Source organism: Glycine soja, chromosome 3 (genome assembly GCF_004193775.1).
Source record: "Glycine soja cultivar W05 chromosome 3, ASM419377v2, whole genome shotgun sequence".
Lineage (NCBI taxonomy): Eukaryota > Viridiplantae > Streptophyta > Magnoliopsida > Fabales > Fabaceae > Glycine > Glycine soja.
In genome coordinates this window covers 2,084,579-2,107,306 of record NC_041004.1, presented here as the reverse complement: position 1 = coordinate 2,107,306, position 22,728 = coordinate 2,084,579, and the positions used below count along the sequence as shown (strand labels likewise).

The window sequence follows — 22,728 nt, the reverse complement described above, 5'->3', positions numbered from 1 at the left end:
AAAAGTATCCGTGTAAGATCCTATAATATCTTATTTCGGTGTATAACAAATTGACAGCACTTCACACCCTAATTAAAACAAGTGTGTTTTATTTTTTTCAAAAAATAAAAAATAAAAATCTTGAATGGTCCACTGAAATGAAAAAGAATGTCGAAGAATAAAATGATGGAGTAGAATGACTTATATTTCTTCTGTGCAGAACATGCACAGGTTATGTGAGGGAGAAGAGGACAAAAATACAGTAGAGCATACATTAATACAATATTGAACAAATCGATCAGAAATGTTCATATAACCTTATACACGACAAACACCTCGTTCTCGATTCAACGTTAATACAAATGCATGCTGTGATGTTGAAGATACCAACAATACTCATCACTCACCCGCAAGGAATATGTTTATTGAGAAGAAGAAAAAATATCTATTCATGAGTCCAAACTGTCACACTATCATATAATTAATTTTCATCCAAAAATCTAGTTAGTCATCTTTGATGGGATTCTTTCCTTTTAAAATCATTTTTTTTTACCTATAAAACTCAAATTTGAAACAAGGAAATCAAATTTAATATCACTCAAATTTACACTTGTTGGTTATGGAAATCAAATTTAATATCAGTCAAACTTACACTTGTTGGTTAAGGAAATCAAAGTTAATACCACTCAATCAAATTTAAAGCAAATTTGAGACCTTGGTTAACCAAATCAAATTTAAGTCAATTTACAAATTTAAGTATTAACATCGTTGTATTAATAAGTTAATTAGAACGTGGGTTTGCTTTAATTTGTTCTCTAACTTTATAATTGATCTGTAACAACAACACAAAAACTCTATCATTGATTTTAGTTTTTTGTTTATTTGGTTACATTTGATCATTAGTAGGTTTGCATTTTAAAATTATTTTTATAAGTTTTAAATTATTTTTTTATAATAATATATGATGACTAAAACAAGGAATTGTAATGAGGGAATTTAATTATAACACACTGAGAGTGTAAATTTTTTTACACTTTCATTCAATCGGGATTACCATTGTATAGTAATATTATTAACTTTAATTAATTGATTGTATAAAAACGTTAACTCTGATATATAACCAACAAAACTTAAACTCTTAATTTCTGTCCAAAAAAAAATTGAACTCTTAATTAAGAAGCATAACCCAAATAAATAATGTTACACAAGTATGATATTGCTAGATACACCATTTTAAAATTATGAGACATAATACGACCAACACATATAACCCATAAAACTAATATAGAATTAGCATATAAGCACAACTAGCGTAAACATGATGATAAGGTTATAGCCTTGTAATCTGAACATCACATGCTTAAATCCTCAAATATTTTTTAATAATAAAACTATGTATGAATTACTTTCTTCAAAAAAAAATCTTAATCATAATATTAACATAAAATATTTATCATCAGAAATAATAATTAATCTCTACCAAAGACATTGAGTGCACATTAAAAATGGATATTTTCCATCCAATTTCTATCTCATGTTAATAGTTGAAAAAATTATTAAAACACGTTTAATTTTAAATTATTCATTGTAAATTAAAAATATAATTTGTATATTCAAAAATATTATTTTATTATGAATTTTAATTATAATATAATTTATATATTTAAAAATAATTATTTTTTATTATGAATTTTAGTTTTATAATAATAAGCATTTATCATCCAAGGAAAAATACTACTGTAAAATAGACATTCTCTTTTTCTTTAATTTGAAATTGTATTTTCTGAAAATTAAAAGTATGTTTTTTAAAACTAAACATTTTTTAAAATAAATTGGTAATAATATGTTTATTTTGGAATTTTAATAAATTAATTACTCAATGAATTTAAAATAAATTTATTTTAAAATAGTTTATTGAAAATACTAATTAATATAAAAGCTTTGATATCTTTCTGACGTCAATACGCGATTCCTAATCATTTATTAATCTCTGAACACGTGGAGCTGAAGCATGTTCTTTCAGACTTTCACATACAACTTTCAAAAGAATATTTTCACGTTCAAATTCCCAAAAAGGGGGTGAAAAAAATACCAGTTCAATTGCAACTTCAATATTACTACAAACTTACAATAATGAGTTTAGTTTTCATGCATGATCAATGTACTTTATATTAATTTGGGTAAAAAAAATGTACTTTACATTAATTTTATAACGAGGATAAATAAAAATATCTTAACTGAATTTTTTTAAATAATTTTTTAAAAACTTGTATATAATAATTTATGATTAGATAATAATATAAAAAAATATTATATTGTAATTATATTTTCATTTTTTTGTAGAAATGGTCTAAATATTTTTTTTATCTTGATGCACTTATATTTTTAAACTAAATATATTTTATTAAATATATTGTAAAAACATCCTTTTCATTATACTCTTTGTTTACAGGCATTTAACTATACTCTTACAACTTTATTAGTATTGCCAAAAAGTCATAGCATGATTTAACTTCTTATATGTATTGTTCTATTTGAAACTCTTCCTCTACATGCATGAAAATCTCCCTATATATATATATTTTTATTTAAAAGGCCTAAAAGCTAGGTTTTCCTTTTCTTCTTATACTATATTTTTAATTTTCTCTTCATCTTTTATTAAATAAAGACTTAAATATTTTTTTAGTTATTAAAATTTAGATTTTTATTTGATTTTTTATCCTTACAAAACTATTTTCCATTTTTAATTTTTATAAATTATGTTTATGTTTATTTTTTTATTTTTACAACACTTTAAATAATATTTTTTTACTATTTAAAAATTTATTTAAAATATTTTTAAAATTAAAAATAAATAAATAAAAACTAAAAATTTAATTTATAAGAACTAAAAGTTAAAAAAAATATTAAATTACATTACTAAAAAAATATTTAAACCTTAAGTTAAAAAAAAAAAACATAAAGTAAGGTCTTGGACATAATGATGAGTTAGGCCTTGGAAATATCGCTCTCACGGGTCCAGCTCTGACCCCCGACAACCATGGGCTAAGGGCTTCTACTTTTTTTGTAACTAACCTTTGTTATTAGAAAGTGGGACTCACATGATATATTCTCAATTTTTAAAAATTATTACTATTATTACACAAAAATTCATAGGGCTTTTGTGGATAAGACCGTGAGTCTATATATCATTATGATAATGGGTTTTCTGTATAAAATATCGTACTATTTTTTCTCTCTGAAAAATAACATTATTGCATGTTTTCACACATACACACACAAAAGTCACACGCTATTACCTAACCCTATTACCTATCCTTTCTCTCTATGAGAAATAAAATCATGATCAAATTAAGTCAATATACTATTGTTGTAGAATAAATAAAAATTATGATAAATGTTTATCAGTATTTTTTGAGTATTGGTTAAAAATCTAAAAAGATAATTTTTTTATTGAATATATAAAATTATATTGTTTATAATTTTTTTTTATATTTTCTTATAATTTTTTAAAAATATTTTTTAATTTTTTAAACGCTTGTTAACGATACTAAAAGATTAGACTATGTTTGATTTATATTTTCATTTTTTTTTGTTAATGAAAACTATTTTTATTTTCTATTAAAATTTTAAAAATATATTTAATTTGATTTCTTATTTTTTACTTTCAATAAATAAAAATAATGAAAATACATTTTTTAAAAAATATATATTTTTAAATTTGTTTAAAATTACATTCTTTAACACTGTATTTTCATTTTACTTAAAATAAGATTGCTAATTTTAATTAAAAACAAAATTTTCACTAAAAATATTTTCAAAAATTTAATCAAATAAATTTCTATTATAATAAAAATGATGACAGAAAAAAACAACTAAAATGAAAGATTTATTTTATGCATTTGGCCGTGGAACACTGGAACTTGGTGAGTGAGCTGTGAAAGGTAAAGGTAAAAGCAATGGGTTTCTTTTAGTCTATTTTATATTTTTGTTGTTTTCGAAAACCTTTTAGATTCCTCCTACGAAGTTTAGAGCAAGTCAAAGAGTGTCTTTATGCACAATACCTATCACCTTTCACATTAAATTGAATTGGATTATGTGTTGGCTTCCTTCGTCGCATACTTGTCCCAACATTCTTAATGTGAACCTTAGAATACTTCTAAAAGTTATTGGCAAAAAAGTAAACAAAAAAAAATGATAAATTTTTTAAAGGATTTTATAAAGACAAGTAATACGGGTTTGGAGAGATAAATCTTAGTATAATTAAGATGTTTATTTTGTGTAGAAAATAAGGACATAAAATTTTCAAGTAACAAAAATTGTCGACAAAACTAAATTTACTGAATTTGAGAAATATGTGAACTTAATTATCTTGAAAAAAATTGAAAGAGAACAACCATGAAATCAAAGTATAATCATGTCTATTACTATTATTTAGCGAACTTTGAAATGTTTCATTTTAACGTAAAATATTATTATATGGAATGATGGCATGTAAGTGGTTAATGGTTAATATAAAATATCTTTTATAAATTAAAATACCCTAAGTTGGTATAGCTTTTTTTTTTTTATCTTTATCAATCTATCGTTTATAGAAAAATAGTTTTATTTACATGTCTATTTATAAGTTTTGTATAATATTAATTAATCTTTTAAAATATATTCTTTTATTTATCAAATTCTTAAATATTTTACATATACATTTATAAAAAAAAATAAAGAGTAAAAATAGTTTTCATTACAGTAATAAGAAATTAAAAATATTTTTCATATAATAATTAAAAAATGATAATTATAATTTTTTAATTAATAACTATATATAATTATAAAATTATGATGAGTAAGTGAGCTTTTGAGTCAATATATATTAGCAAAAATGAGGTGTTAATATGATTTGACCATTTTTTTACCTAAAAAAAATTATTTGTCCATTTTGATCATTGGGTACTCTTTTTCAAGGACCTGTTTAGTTTGGTAGCAATAATTTTATCAAAGAATTATCAATGCTATATTCGTAATTCTCCAAGGAAACATTCTAAAAATTATTTAATATTCCTGAGTTTTATATGAATTTAATTGAATTATATTGACATTTGTAAAAAAATTGCATTACTATATAATTATCGATTATCATACAATTAAAAACTATTAATTTCATATAACAATTATTTTAAGAATTATATTCAAAGTGATTTTTGATTGATTAAGTGCATAAATATTTTTAAATTGAAGTGTTCCAAAATTAAAATTCCTTTTATATTATCTCACAATTTTTCCCATCGACCTAAGAAAAAATGTCTAAGCATTTATCATACTCAAAAGAGCTTAAAAACCTCATTTCACTCTTATTATGGAAAAAAAAAAGGATAATGATATTTTCACAAAGAAAAGTACCTCGTGGACTCTCAAAGAAGATTGTAAGCCACTTGATGGATGTTACCTATTGGCCCCCACCCCCTAATTATGATTTGATATCATCTTTTTCTCAAATCATCATGCACTTGTACGTTCATAATTAAACAAGAAGTCTTAGTCTTACATATTATTATCATTATGTAAAGTAACACAGGTAACTTAAATAGGAAGTAGGACTAGAGCAACCTTGGCCAATGTAATTTATCTATGCATATTAATAAATAAATAAAATTAAACGAATTATTATAATTTATTTGATATTTATTTTATGATTTGCTTGATCTTTGTTGATGAAAAATAAGAGAATTTGAGGACTGTGGATGGAAACAATGGAAAGAAAATATAGAAATTTTTAATCTTTTCATTATTAGGAAGCATCAAAAGAGAAAAAGGGAAAAAAATAGTGGAATTCCACATAAATGTTTCTTCCAATTTGGGAAGAAATGAGGGAATAAAAAAGTGTATAAACATAAATATATAATACAAAATTATCCTTCCCTGCATATCATATTTTTTATCTGAGATATCTATATTATTTTACATTCATAAGTTTTTTTCTTTTTTATTTCACTTTCTTTTCTACAAAACAATCTAAAAAATCATCTCAGTTTCTACTCTCTTTTTTTCCTTTCCCTGTCTTTCCTTCACTTTTCTATCCTAAACCAGAGATACCATTAAACTTTTAAGATGTAAAATCATTTCTAATATTATCATAAATAATTTTATTTAACAATTTTTTTATTCATAATAGTGCAGGTCTTTATCTAATAAGTAAAAGAAAAGATAAACACAAATATAATCGTAAATAATACGAAGAAAATAAATAATAACGTTAATCATTTAATAAAAAACACTAATGAGACTTATTTGAGTGTGTGTAATTACTCTTAAGATACCGGTATTGTTTATTAAATAACTATTAAGTTTTAATTCTTTTAAAATATATTATGAATAAATAAAAATAAGTTTTAAACAACTAAAACCATATCTTCAAGCACATGAACCCGTCCATAAACCAATGTAGGAGTGTTAAAAAAATTTATTAAAACCTAATTGGTTTTGAATTAAACTTGAATCAAATTGGTTTCAAGTCAAATCAACTAGTTTAAAAATGATCTAAATTGATTTTCAAAACAAAATCGATTTAAATTAAATTATTTTTTAAAACTAATTCAGTTAATCAAAATTGATTGAGAATAGTTCTAAACGGAATCTTTAAAACTAGTTCAAACATTTGAATTTAAGACTCAAACTTGTTAAATAATTAGATTTAGTTTTGTTCAGTTTTTTTTTTACCGGTCTTTGCACACTCTTTAACCAGGGATGATTAATTTGCGTCACAAATATTAAACAGTGGACTCGATTTCTATATTGAAATTGAATGAACATAGTACACACTTTAAAATGGTCAATGGTGATTTAATGATATTATAAAACAGGCATCAAATTTGGGGTGTTACCAGTGGACTTTTTGTACTCAACTTACATGAAAGAGATTGTTTGTTGCATTATTAATTGTTTATTAAAATTTATTCATGTATTAGATAACTTAATACTGAGGGAAGAGAAAAGGTGTTAAAAAAAAAAGTAGGGGCATGCAGCAGTCTTGAAGGTCAACCCTTTTTCTGACCTGAGACTGATTCACTGTGACTGAGTCATAAACATTGCTTTCTGCTGAAGCATTGCAATATTCCTGATAAGTGATAACTCATCCATGTGGCTCACTCAAATGAGTAGCATATTTCAATTCAGGATTTTGGTTTACAGGTTAGTTAATTTAATTTTGAAACACAATAATTAAATTGTTTTGGATACAATATTTGAAAAATTAGTTTAGAGGAATCAATTGATTATGAATAATATACTTGGTGAAAGTTAATTTAGTAATTATATATATTACTTACAAAAGTTATATCCAATGTCATTTAATCTTGCTCATTAACATATGATTTAATAGCTTTTCATTTCTAACAATAAAAAATATTGAAATACATTTTGTCATAATTAAAAGCAATAGCTAAGATGATAGTATTGTAAAAATCCAAATTAACATATGAAATACGATATAAATATTACTTAAAAAATTGTATACATTATAATTATAGATATCTTATGTAAAACCTCAAACGAATTAAAGAAAAATTCAAAATTCAAAAGCTATGCAGGTATGAGATTAATTTATTGAAATTAATTAGTATTATTTATACTAATGAAATATATCATTTATTTCTTGAAAATATATAATTAAATATATTTATTTGAAGTAATTATGAGATGAATAATTTTTTTAGATTTCCATAAAACATGTGAATGAGAATAAAATATACTAAAAAAAATTTGTGTTTAATGTGATATCAATTAAGAGCATTATATCTTATAATTATATGTTTTAAATTTTAGTGTACTTCTAATGTAAATTTTGATTGATTTGTATAAATTGAAAACAAATAAAAAATTTATAACAATTAAGTTATCTTATTTTACTGAGATCCTTCTGTGCTTCTAATGTAATTTAAGAGTATTGGATGAATTATGTTAAAAAAAAGAGAAGGAATTGGATGAATAGCAATGGTAACTATGGTATGGAACATGGGTGTGGCGACGGTAAGGAAAAAGTGGCGGTGCTTGATGCACGTGACATCAGGGAACGCTCGTTTTTAAAGAGATTCACTCGCTTTTCAACGGGATTTTCTCGTTGACTTTGCTTCTATCATCAAAACCAACGCTCACAAATCACAAGTTCCAGTGTTGCCACCATCAACTATCAACATTATATAAATTTTCCCCTTTTTGTTTTTTTTTAATTTTTAAGTTAATTTTACTCATGGGAAAATTTCATTTTTTTCATATAAGTATTTATGAAAAATTTACTTACTATACAGCAAAATAATTTTGCAACGGATATTTTTTATTTGCAAAATATATAAACTAGATCGTAATCTTTGTTTACCTAATTTTTTAAATTTATAATTGTGGTTCTCTTGATTTTTAATTGTAATATTTGGTTTCTCTAGTTTTATAAATTTGTGATTTTGATCCTCTAATAAATTATTAACTAATAATTATGATTATTAGAGATAGTAAATTAATTATAAATCAAATAAAAATGATAAATTATTGAATTTTTTTAATAAAAAATTATTAACTCTAATGTAATATTATTTTCAGTGAAATTGTGTGCGATAATAAGAGATAGAAGAAGTGTTTGCGAAAAAGAAGAGATACACAATATTATGAAAAATTAAGAATAATAATTTTTTATTTAGTTTTTAATAATTACTAGTTTTGATTAATTTATAATTATCTTAATAATTCTATTAATCATAATTATTTGTTAATAATCTATTAAGAGGATCAAAATTACTAATTTTAAGATTAGGGGACCAAATTCTACAATTAAAATCCAGAGGACCAAAATCATGGATTAAGAAATCAGAAAATCAAAATTACAATTTAATCAAAATATATGATGCGCTAAAAGCTTTAACTTGTAGTTTTAACCAAAAAATATATAGCATTTGGTTACTCATGGCACAAACATAAGGCAATATAATAAGAATTTAATGATCACATATTAACAAATGTAAAAAAAAAAAAAAAAACTTACATGATGAATCAATTAAAAGTTATTGTTATTATAACTTTTAAAATATTTATAATAAAAGGCAATAAATTTATGATGCATGATCCATCTATGAGTTATTTTCTCAAATTATAATAAATACTAGGTTTAGTCTTTTTTTTTTTGCTAACTAGGTTTAGTCATATTTTGTTCATTTAAATTCAGTGTTGTTTCAGTTTCTTAAATTTTTTATTTTAATTATTTTTTTTCTCTTTTATATTAAAAAAATTTAATTATTTAATTTTTATTTAAAATTCTTAAATTACCACTTTTATTCAGAATCTTAAAAAACTTAAGTAAATTAAATTGTTTTAAACCTTCTCATTAAAAATTACTAATTAAAATATTATATTTTACTCACAATAAAAATAAAAATATTTCTCTTCAAAAAAGCCTTATTCTCAAATTCTATAAAATCTTACAAATTTTATACAAAAAAAACCACTAAAATTTTAAGTTTTGAAAGAAAATATTCTCATTTTCTATTTCACTGTATCATTAAATTTCAAATGTTTAGATAAAAAAAATTAGAATTTAAGAGTTTGATAAAATATAGAATTGATATAAAAAGACTAAACATACTTAATTTTAAAATAAAATATAATTAAGAACTTAATTTAAATACACTGACATTGGTTAAGAAATGAGAATACTAAATTACTTAGGTCAAATAATATTTGATAGGTTCCTTCCTTTACAAACCAGCATGAATATCTCTAGTTCTATGCTACAGCTTGTAGGATTTTGTCTTCTTGTTTAATATCCTTAAATATGACACTAACACACCAACTAATAATATTAAAATAATATATATTAACTATAATTTTTAAAAAGGATCGTTTTTTAATAAATAAGACTTAATCAAGTGAGAATGATAAAAGGACATTTTTAAATTAAAATTCCTTTAAAATGATAAAGTGAAAATCCATTTATATATAATGATGATAATTTTAATATTATACAAATTGACATGAATTAAAAAATACTACTATTAATAATTATATATGGTGTAAGATAAAGACATTAATAATGAAAAAAATAGATATAACAATCTATGCGTAATATTTATACATAAACTTTCTTTGTCTCAATTAATTTTAATAAAGAATAAAATATATTTTAAAAAAATAGTTCAAACTATTTTTCCATCACTATTATTTTATCAACTCTTAAGTCTCACCAATTTGACCCATTCATTATTCATTACCGGTCTTTTCTTCTCACTTGATTTTCTGAGTTATCTAAACTCTCAAGTACCAGTTCAACAGGTGACTACAACAATTTTCCAACTGATTTAATCTGTTTTCTTTCTTTTAATTCTTCATTTTCTTGCTGACTTCTTTTAATCCTTCATTCTGACCATACACTTTATCATAATATCTTAAGCAACCCATGTAATTATCGTTTTATTTTTTTAAAAATATAGTCAATGCAGTGTACAGTAGAAATATAATTGATAAATAATTTTATATTTTAATATATAAGTAAGAGTTTGATCTCAAAGACTTGTATATATAAAAAATATTTGTGAAAAAAAATCAACCTGTTTAATAATGTGTATATATGAAATAGATGTTAATATCTGATAAATTATTCATTTACTCTCAAGCTTACAACCAAAAACTCTTTAATTCACCCAAAAAACCAAAAAAAATTACTACATTTTTTGCTTTGGACTTTTTTCCTTACCTATTTTATCTCAAATATCTCCCTCAACAGCAATTGTTAATAGGTTGGAGGCAGGTCCACAAACACAGTCCCAAGCCCCAACTTGCAACTCCCTCCAAACAAAGCACTTATGAAATGTTTGAACTTTTTTTTCTCCAACATAACCTTTTCTTAAATAATTAACTATCACCCTCAGTCACTCACCTTGTAGACTATACATATCCCCTTAATAGTTTATTAACAAAAAAGGAAATCTCAAGATGATGATACTTTTTTTCACATGTATTTTCTAAAAATAATTCTCTTATGATATAATCAGCATTAAATATGAGTATCTTTTTCAACAAAATTTTTAATTTCATTAAATTTTAATAAATCTCAAGACTAACCTTATGTTAGATTTAACCCCAAAATATTCATAAAAAGCATCACTCCAATTATTTTATTTCATTTTCCCCATTTATCTATCCCATAATATTGGTTGGCCAAGGAAAGAAACCAAACGAAACCATTCACTCCTCACTGCTACTACTCTCTCAACTCACAACTATTCTCTCTCTCATGAATGGTTAACATTAACATTTTCATTTGCATTTCACTTTCATTATTACAACCATGCCGTCGCGTCCGCCGCCGCTCTCACCACCCGCCACCGCCGCCGCATCTCACCGCCGCGAGATAATCCTATGCGGCGCAATCGGCGGCGCGCTCTTCCTAACGGCGTTAATAATCTCCGTCATGATTTTCATCTACCGCAAGCTCTCGTACTCCCGAACGGCGCCGTTCGAGCACAACCAGCGGCGTTTCTCGTACACCGTTCTCCGCCGCGCCACGAACTCGTTCTCTCCCTCCACGAAGCTCGGCCACGGAGGCTTCGGTTCGGTTCACAAGGCCACACTGCCTTCCGGCCAGACCGTTGCGCTTAAAGTTATGGACTCGCCCGGTTCGCTTCAGGGAGAGAGAGAGTTCCACAACGAGCTGACGCTGTGTTCGAATCTCAAATCTCCGTTTGTGATTTCGCTTTTAGGTTTTTCTTCCGACCGGCGTGGAAAAAAGCTGGTTTTGGTTTACGAGCTTATGCCGAACCGGAGTTTGCAGGACGCGCTTTTGGATAGAAGGTGCCCGGAGTTGATGAGCTGGGGGAAGAGGTTCGACGTGGCGGTTTCGGTGGCGAGGGGATTGGAGTATCTGCATCATGTCTGCGACCCGCCGGTGATTCATGGTGATATTAAGCCGAGTAATGTGTTGTTGGATAGGGATTTTAGGGCCAAGATTGGGGATTTTGGGCTTGCTAGGGTTAAGAATGTGGAGGATCTGGGAATGGTGGATGAGAACGAGAAGAAGAAAGATGAGGAATTTAGTGTTTTGGAAGGGGAGAGTGTGGTGGATGTTGACCGGTCGCCGGAGAGTTGTCCGGTGAGGGCTGCGGAGTATTCGGATGCTTCGCCGGTGGGGGGTGATAAGTTGAGTGTTGTGTCTGATGGTGGGGGGTGTTTTGAGAGTGTTGATAGTGGGAGTGTGAGTGTGAATAAGAAGAAGTGTGGTGGTGGTTCGGGGAGGGATTGGTGGTGGAGGCAGGAGAGTGGGGGAGGAGGGGAATCCGGGAGGGTGAAGGATTATGTGATGGAGTGGATCGGGAGCGAGATAAAGAAGGAGAGGCCGAAGAGCGAATGGGTTGATTCGTGTTCGTCGTCTTCTCCGAAGGTGGAGAATGAGAATGGGAACGAGAGTGTGAGTGTGAGTGTGAATGTGAATGATAAGAGTAAGAAGAAGAAGGAGAGGAAGAAGTTGGATTGGTGGGCCTCGCTTGACGAGGAGAGGGTGAAGGGGAAGGCGAAGAAGAAGAATAGGAAGCCAAGGGAGTGGTGGAAGGAGGAGTTTTGCGAGGAATTGTCGAAGAAGAGTAGGAAGAAGAAGAGGGGGATGGAGTGGTGGCAGAGGGAGGAGGAAGGGGTGGAGCAGAAGAGGAAGAGGAAGAGTAAAGGGAGTAGAGGGAGTATTGATTGGTGGTTGGATGGGTTGAGTGGTGAGATGAGGAACAATGGGAGGAGGAATAGCCAAGATTGGGGGGTTAGTGGGGATGTGCCAAAGAGTGGTGGGATTAGCAGCACCCCTAGTATGAGAGGGACTGTTTGTTACATTGCTCCTGAGTATGGTGGTGGAGGGCAATTGTCTGAGAAGTGTGATGTGTACAGTTTTGGGGTTCTGCTTTTGGTGCTGGTGGCCGGGAGGCGGCCGCTGCAGGTGACAGCCTCACCAATTTCTGAGTTTGAGAGGGCCAATTTGATTTCCTGGGCCAGGCAGCTTGCTCACAATGGGAGGCTTTTGGATCTTGTTGACACTTCTATCCATTCCTTGGATAAGGAGCAGGCGCTTCTCTGCATCACCATTGCCTTGTTGTGTCTGCAGAGGTCCCCCGGGAAGAGGCCTTCCATCAAGGAGGTTGTGGGGATGCTTAGTGGGGAGGCTGAGCCACCACACTTGCCGTTCGAGTTCTCACCATCACCTCCCTCGAATTTCCCATTCAAGACCCGGAAGAAGGCTCGGTGAGTGTGTGTAATAATTAATGGTTGTTCTTGTCATGATCATTAACTTGTGAGAGTGTATGGTTTTAGTTTTAGGTAAACTCTAATTATTGATTTTCTTCATCACCAATTTGTAGAAACTAATGCAGAAAAGAAAGGGTAAAAAAAAAAAAAATAGTTTGTTACAAGCCTTGTTGCATAAATCCATTTCTTCCCTTTCTGTTTTTTGTTTTCTTTCTTTCCATCATATGACTGTTTATTCTGACCTCGTTCTTGCTTTTTAATCTGAAAGAACTTTTTGGGTGCATGATTCTGGCACGAATACGTGTCTTTGCCTCTACAAAGTTGTTGAATTTCAGGAAATTTCGGGTCCTTTAAAGTTGAAAGAACATTTCTTTTACTTTTGAAGCTGTTTGGCTTGGCCCCTTTATAAAGAATATTTTTGTTTAGTGCCCTCTGACTCTAACTTTGTAAAATTTTCAATTTTCATGACCTTAGTGTCTGCAAAGGACCCAAGGAAGATTTATTTATCTTTTTGGTTGTTCAAACTTTATAAAGTTATATGCACATTATGCCATTGCTGGTAGTATCGGTTTCAGTTGCAGCGAACACATCCCGGCCCCATTTGCGTCTTTTACAAGTAATTATGATGTTACTTTGAGCTAAGTGGAGGCTCCACTGTCCCTGGAAATGAAAGAAGAATAATATCATTTTATCATCAGTGCTTGGACCTACGACAAGCCTTTCTTTCATAAGCTTTAACCCCTTTGGAACAAATAAAGAGCACAGATTCTTATTGAAAGGCTATTGCTAACCATCCATGGAAAACCTAACAAAATAATTAGTTGTATATACTAGCTGGCTCTTTATTAGAAGCACATAAATACTTTTTTTTTCTATATATTTTTAATGTTAATATTCCATGATGCCATGACAATGTCTTTTTACCCAGTTCCCCTATCCAAAAATAGAGATCAACTTTGTCTAAAGTTTTGGGAAAGTTTGCACTTGGTAATTCTATTTCTGAATTGACTGCTCTTACTAATATCTTGGATGACCTGTGGTTTAAAGACTCGGATACTTGAAATTGCTGCACAATTGGGTTGGCATTTTTTTCGTACAAAAATTAAGTCATTTGTGCATTTGCCAATATATGTTCTGAAGCGTGCATGACTCTGATCAGTAACAGTGCATAATTCATGGAAATGAAAACAAATGTAGCAATGATGTTGTGAGCCCCTGTATGAACTTCAAGGTCTTACAATATATTGTTGCAACGCCATGGAATTTTGTAACTACTTTAGGATACATCTTGTTTATGCTTCTTGGTTGGTAACTTTCAAGACTTGAAAACCATTGACTTCATCTAAGATTTAACAATCTGTTCCATGCTGCCTTTTTATAATAGTAAGCATCCATTTTTATTGTTACTTGCTGATTAATTTCCGTCTAGTTATGAGTGTAAATTGACATGATTAACTGAACTAGAAATTTTGTGCTTTTGCTTTTAACAAAACCATGAGATCAAAGAGGGAACATACATTCATGATTTCATATGAAGCGGAATAAAAATGGTTGAAATATATAAATTATATTTTGAATTTAATATAAACAGTTTATATTGTGTTTTTGGAAAGTTATTTTTAATTATTGGCAATGCTTTAAATAAATTATAATTTGATTTATAAATAAAGATGAAAAGGGTAAATTAAAATATATAAGGGGTTGAAAAATCAAGTAAATCGATAAAGACGAAGAAAAGTGGTTTGAGATAATTGAAAGAATTTTTTTAAGGTGATTGTTAAATCAAATGAAATTAAAAAAAAACTAATATATAAAATTGGAAAATGACATCCGGTGAGAGTAAAAATAACTTCTAGACAATCTCTTATTTAAAGATTACTCTTAAAAATACTCATTTAAAAATAACTTTTAAAAATACTTTCATTCAAGGACGGAGATTCAAATTTATCATACAGGAGTAGATTATAATATTTAATATATTGAGAAAGGAAAATGTTAACAGGGTCTTAAAGACACTAATTAAGAAATCAAAAACAAGGTTTTATTAGAAAGTAGGTTAAATTATTCTTTTGCTATCTAAAGTTTCACTATTTTTATCTTTTTAGTTCATGTAATTTGAAAGTAATTTTTTTAATCTTTATGATTTATAATTTAATTTTCTTTTAGTTCCTATAATTTAAAAGTGTTCTTTTTAGTCCTTATAATTCGTATTTTAATTCTTTTTTAGTTTTTATAGTTTGAAAGTGATCTTCTTAGTTCCTATAGTTTGTATTTTAATTACTTTTAGTCCTTAGTACAAGAAAATATAAAAATAATTAATTACAAATTAGTTATAAATTATCAATTATTTTTTTATTATAAATTATCTTGTGATAAATAAGTTACGAATTACTTGTTAATATTTTTGTAATTAATTTTAATTGATAATATTACTCATATTTTGATGGTAAAGACTAAAAAAGAATTAAAATATAAAGTATAGAAATTAATAAAATTATTTTTAAATTATAGGAACTAAAAGAAAATTAAAATACAAATTATAAGGACTAAAAAAATTACTTTCAAAAGGACTAAAAGAAAATTAAAATATAAAATATAAGGACTAAAAAACTAATTTCAAACTAGGGATTAAAAAAAAAGGTAAGAATCGTATATTTAATCTAAAAAGTATAACAGTGTTATTGTAATTTTTAATGCAATTTCATTAATAAAAACTTTTTATTTATTGATTTCTTAATTAATTCTTAGACATTGGTTAGCAAGACATTTGCCAAAGAAAAATGTGTATATGGTTGCTTAATGAATTCAATAATGTATAGAATTATTAGACAAAAACTTAGTTGTGGTGATACTTGGCATGCCCGCGCAAGTGTGTAATTTTTCTCCTCTTCCGACGTGTGAACCCAACAATGTGTGATGAATTGGCTGATTTTTATCCGTAGCGCCAAAACCACATCTAAATTGGTTGGTTCCTTGGTGGCATCACGATATCAGATGCTATGATGCGTTACATTGAGTAGCTTAAATTTGCGTTACAGTTTGGAGTATGGTTGTTGTGTGAAATAAATAACTACAGAAGTGGTCCATGTACAACACTGCAAGTGATGTATTTATTACTACTTATTAGTTGTTGCACTGCACATTCATAAATGCAATAGGATTTGAAATCTGATGCATCACGTATCAAGTATCAAAGAACTTTCGATCAGGCTATGAAATAATTACTTTTCCCTATTAAATTTTTAATTAGTTTTAAAATATTCATTATTTTTAAAAGCTAACAAGTTGTTGTTTTTAAATTTTATTTTTTGTATTCTTTATTTATTTACCAAGCTTTAATAAAATAGAAAATAATATTGTCTAATTATTTTAAAATATGAGATATTTATTAGGTTGACTTATGCATAGAATTGCTAAAATAGATAGGACTGCTCAAGTTAACTCTTATTGGGCTGGGTCTACTGTCTTCATTTAGCAATTCATTCACTCAAGTCCATCTAATGGTTTCTTTGAACAATACCACAAGTTTAAGGGTGCTGCTATGCTCATCATGCAAATTGCTAGTACACTCAGCATAACTTGCCTATTTCCCATTTTACACATCCATAAAATTGATAAAGATTGGACAATTCATAAGCCTCATGCGGAGTCAATCCGTATGACGCTTACGGGTTGGACTTATAGATTGGCCAATCATATAGGTTTCATAAAAATTCATATATGTAAATAAATTAATTATTAGGTCAAAATTAATTATCACAAAATTTATTATCTAAATTTATATGTACATTAAATATACATTAAGAATTTTAGTGTTACATATAACGATATTAATTATTTTATAACATAATTGGCTATTAGCTCAGTTGGTTAGAGCATCATCTTAATAACGCGAAAGTCATAGGTTTAAAACTGCATGGACTATTAATTTTAAATTAATTCGTAAAACATATTTTTGAAAAAGTTAAAAAAAACCGTTTGGGCCATTCACGGATTGCCCAATCCATATTAGTTTTACGGAAGAACAAAATGGGAATTGTGCAAGTTATGCTGGGTGTACCAACAATTTGTATAGTGCGTGTAACAACACCCCAAGTTCAATGGAATTTTGACCCAAAGAAAGAAAGTTTCTTTTGCAATCCATGAAAAAAAGAGAGCTAGGCTATTACTTCTTGTACCCCAAAATATGGAGAAAGCAAGCATTGGAGCAAGAGACCATAGTAATATGGCAATACATACAAGATCATAATAGAATCTTGCAACAAATGTGGGTGACACTTTTTTGCCTTAGGGGTTAAATCCACTCTTGGTGAATATGTAAGGTTGTGTTCATTTCCTTCAATAGAGTAAGGGTCCGTTTGGATGTAGTCCCAAAGACCTTTCACCATTTTATCTACTAGAAAAAAATCTTTTTTATTTTTTAAGAGTGTTTGGTTATTATTTTTTTTTAGCTTTTATAAAAGTAAAAGCTCTCAGCAGATCTTTTCTTGAAGCTCAAATTTTCAGCTTATGAAAGTTTCTTTTTGGGAATTTGTTCCCTAAATGATGCTTGGACAATTATGTCCTAAAAAAATTTAAAAATGACAAAGCATGCCCTCCACATTTTCTAAACTCTCAAAGTTTCTCTCTCTTGTTCCTCACAAGTTACGTGTTGTGCCTTCCTCCTCTGTTCCTCAATCTCTCTTCCATTTTTTCTATTTTTCTTTAGATCATCCTTCGTCATCTGTTCTTCTTCCTTTGTTAAAATCACAGGTTAATCAATTCTTCATTAATTTTTTTTTCTTCTCATTAAATTTTGAATTGTTATGGATTAGGGTTATGCTTTTGTTTGTTTCATTAAGCTTGTGAAATGTCTCTCAATCAAGTTCCTGAGAAAAGAAAGAAAGCGGAATGGTGTGATAAAAATATTGAGATTATGTTGAAAGTGTGCATAGAAGAGGTGAATGCTGAAAATAAACCTCACAATCACTTCACTAAGCTTGGTTGGGCAAATATTGCAAAAAAGTTCAATAAGGCAACAAATTTGAGATATGAATATAAACAATTCAGAAATAGGTGAGATTATTTGGAAAATGAATGGCAATTATGGGCTAAGCTTATTGGGATGGAGACTGGTCTTGGTTGGGATGGAGAGAAGAAAACCATTGTTGTTAGTGATGAATGGTGGGAAACCAAAATTCAGGTGCGTATTATTCAACTAAAATAAAGTTTTCGTGCAGGCTAGTCTTTTGTTCTTTATGTGTGATTATGTTTCTATTTCTTTTTCTTTTCTATTGCAATCTTATGCTTCTCTAGACTCTGCTTTTAATCATAGTATCCCATTGTTGATTTTCTTTTTTGCTAATAATAATTACGGGTGACTATCGATCTTTTTACTAAATTCTTGCTCAGTTGATGTAGTTCTATTCCATCTCATTATGTCCTTTCATGTCCTTCATTTTTTGCACGATTGTAATGTATAAATTAATTACACCATTGACCCACCAGAACAACCTATTTTCATGGAAAATGATAAGAATTTGATGCATAAGCATAACTGTGACCAGGAAGATTTTAATCAAGGTTATGTGATGGGCTTTTGACTTATGAGTAGGGGCGGCGTAAGGGCATTCATTGAATTCAACAATATGTTGACCAAGGTCGTTTCAGGACTCAACCACGGAATAATAGAATTGAGTATTATGGAGAACTAGAATTGTCAAAGGAAACGGTTAGTGTTGAAGAGCTATATAATAACATAACTCTGTGCTTGGTACCAAGTTTTTTTATTAGAAAGGATAGAAAGGGAAACAATTATATCTCTATATATTTAGAATAATTGAGATATTAATAAAATATTTTGATGAATATCGAAATTTTTATCTTTTCCTTCATGAATGAAAGGTAAGAACAAAATAACAGACCAAACAACACCAACAAGATTATTCCAATTTAATTAGTACTTTTAAATTTGAATCTTGCAAAAATTGTGTGAAATATTAAAAGATAGTTTTGCTGTAAAAAATAATGTGTACTTTTTTAGGTGATGTAAGATGTTTGTCTTTATACAAGTGTATTATGCTACCAACTAATCTTTAAACTGATATATATGGAGTTAAATGTCATTAGTTCTTTATCATAAATTCTGGTCTAATAATTTCTCGTTTGTTATTAATTACCTAGTGTTATTGTTTTTGTTACATGAGTAGTGAATTTGTTTTTGGTCGTAAGTGTTTCCTCAGTGTAATTTTGAAATTCAGTTGTTAACTACCTAGTGTTATTGTTTTTGTTAAATCGGAAGTGAAATTGTTCTTTATTGTAAGTTGTTTCCACAATGTAATTTTTGAATTCAAATGTTAAGGTTTTATTTTAAGTTTGATTGAATTTTGAACTTTAAAGTGTTATTTTATTTATTTATGCTTTCAAGTACATAACAAGTATATATGATATTGTACTCATCATTTCAAAACATGAAAAGTCTAACTTAAAAGACCCCAATTTAGATTTAGTTAATTATACTTGACTTTCATGTGTGAGGAAGAAGCATTTGCTTCTGCTATAAATTTTATTTGATTTACTATATGTGAGGAAGTAGAATATTCTTCTGCTATACACTTAATTTGATCTATTATTTCATATGCTTTATATACTTACTAAATGTTAAGATTCAATTCTACTAAACACTTCAGTCATATGATTAAGCAATTATTGATATCAATTGTGCAAACTAATTTGTGGCTAACTACTTATAATTCAGTTTAGATTGGCGTCTAACAATAGAAATCTTCTATCACTACCAATACACCATCATTGCAAAGACCCCAATTTAGATTTCCTTCCTCTAACTGCTCCTAAAACAAGATGGACATGTGCTCTTTGTATATGGATCTTTAACTAGTTTGCTGAATTTTGGGATCAAGAAGTGAGTTGTAAGTATTCCATTTTTTTTCTCTTTATGCTAAGTGTGTCAACTGTCAAGTGCTCTCTGCCTTTTAGCTTTTTATCCGTGTTCACTTGGATTAGTTCCAAAATGAAAGGAAATAATAAACCCAAAATTTTAATATTTTTAATGCTTTTATTGTGCATACACTATACAAATATAAAATATGTCTGCTATTCATGTTTCTGATTGGTTCCATATAATGGTGTATTTGTCTGTTGTCAAAAAATTCTTGGTCACCAACATTTTATTATTGGCTACTTATTTAACTGACTTTTAGCTTCCAAGTTTAGGTTTGCATCGTTTTTGTTATACTAATCATTAAGAAAAACCAATTGAGTAGATGATCCAAAAAAACATGTTAACAAGGGTAATTTCAAGGTCAAACACGAGCTACTAATTTTGACTCTATAGACACTTAATATAGTCTTAGTAAAATGCACACGATATACATACAAACAAGCCCCATACATAATTCTCTTTGGTTTAGGTTTGCATATGTAACGAAAACACTCTTATTTATTAATTATCTAATTAATCCTTCGTTATTTCTACACTTTGGTTTCTTGTAAAGGCAAACAATATCTTGAGTAGAGACATTATTTTACATAAAGTTGTGGTGAACTGTTGATCTTCTCTATTGGAGCAAAAAAATGGACAAGAAGCTGCCCCTCTTGTTCATTTTTTCAGCAGCCTTGGTGATGGAAGCAATGTTGTTGATTAATGTTGTGGCTAAACCAGTGAAAAATAAACAAGCTTTGCTTGATTACCTTGACAACATGAGTCACTCTCCTCATGTCAACTAGGATGAGAACACTCTCCTCAAGTCGCCTCTCGGCGCTTGAGGTTGTTAGTCTTAGATCAAATGGTATAAGTGGCCCTTTCCCTGATGGTTTCTTTAAGCTGAAAAACTTGACCAGCCTATATCTCCAATCCAACAAGTTTTTCGGGTCGTTGCCATTGGATTTTTCAGTTTGGAATAACCTTAGTATTGTCAATTTGTGTAACAAATCTTTCAGTGGGAGCATCCCTTTTTCAATTTCAAATCTGGCTCATCTCACCTCATTAGTCCTTGCCAACAACTCCTTTTTGGGTCGGATTCCAAATATTTACTTGGACTCTTTTGTTTGAGAAATTATTAAGTGGTTTAGAGCATAATGTATTTTACTAATCTATCTATATATTATAATAAGATTGATTTTTATCTCTTAACTCCCATGCCAAATATATATTATAATTCTTATTTTTTATTTTATAAGAGGATCCTGAAGTAGCAAAGTTTAGAGAGCAATGCCTCAAATTCTTACAGGAGATGAAATTCCTCTTTAAGGGTACTATTGCTACTGGTTTTGCAACATATGCACCATCTGAAGATTCAAGATAAAATGAAAGATTCAACACAAGAATAGAAGAGATAATTGATAACATTGATGATAACACTGAGATGGAAATGAATGAGCTTGAGATAGACACGACAACTCAGACCACATCTTCGGCAAAGGAAAGTGGACAAAGGAAGAAAGGAAGAGACGGTGACAAAAGAATTGGGGTTGCTGCCAAGCTTTCCTCACAATTAGATCGTATTATTCAAACATTTGAATCTAGTGTATCTTCTCAAGACCCAACTAGTATTATTGCATGTGTAGCAAAGTTGAAAGATCTACCAGGACTTGAGCGTGGGAGTGAACTATTTTACAAAGCCACTAGACTTATGAAAAAAAGGGCAAACATGATCACCTTTGTTGCTTTAGAAGACCCTGAGCTACAACTTGGATGGATCAAGTTTGACACTTAAGCTCAAGTTCCTTAGTTTCTCCTCGATCTGATATCATTGACACTTACTGGTTTTGCTTGGTTATGAACCTTGGTTGTGTTATGGATCTTAGTTTTTAATTTCAGTTATGTCATGGATATTTGTTTTTAATTTTGGTTATGTTATGGATCTTGGTTATGGTTTGGCTCTTGATTTTTATTTTCAGTTGTGTTATGAATTTTTTTCCTTCTACAGGATGTCTTCATCATTATTATCAAATGACTCTTCATATGGCGATGGCGATCACATTATGAAGAACAAAGTGTTGATGTTTTCTGTAGCTAATGTTACCAATTACTTCATGAATTATGTTGTGACTTGTGAAAAATCCATGTAGAGATTCAAGCACGACAGGCCGTCGTTGGGTATCTGAAATTCTAAATGGTCATCCGATACATTGTTATTAGATGTTTAGAATGAGGAAACTTATCTTTCTTGAATTATGTGATATCTTGGAAACCAAGTACAACTTAAAGAAAACTCGAAATGTCAGTATTTATGAGCAAGTTGGCTTGTTTTTATACATGTTGAGTCAACCAGGTTTTGTTCGTAATTGTGAGGAAAGTTTCAACATTTAGGTGAAACAATATCTAGACATTTCCATAGTGTCTTAAAAGTTGTATGTATGTTTGCAAATGACATAATTAATCCTATTGATCCATCATTTAGAGATTACTCCTGATGAGATTCTAAAAGATGCCAAATATCGCTCTTATTTTAGGGATTGTATTGGTGCAATAGACGATACTCATATATAAATTTG

General features: G+C 28.8%; 1 protein-coding gene across 1 annotated transcript; it reads left to right on the top strand.

The window, feature by feature from the left end:
• The first annotated feature begins 11,149 nt into the window (after window positions 1-11,149).
• LOC114405830 (receptor-like serine/threonine-protein kinase At2g45590) lies at window positions 11,150-13,663 on the top strand. Its single transcript, XM_028368333.1, has one exon. It carries the CDS (start codon window positions 11,300-11,302, stop codon window positions 13,232-13,234), a length of 1,935 nt encoding a protein of 644 aa, XP_028224134.1. The 5' UTR covers window positions 11,150-11,299; the 3' UTR covers window positions 13,235-13,663.
• The last annotated feature ends 9,065 nt before the right edge of the window (window positions 13,664-22,728 follow it).

Coding starts and splice junctions, on each gene's coding strand:
- LOC114405830 (XM_028368333.1), top strand. CDS start 11,300: ATGCCGTCGCGTCCGCCGCCGCTCTCACCACCCGCCACCGCCGCCGCA.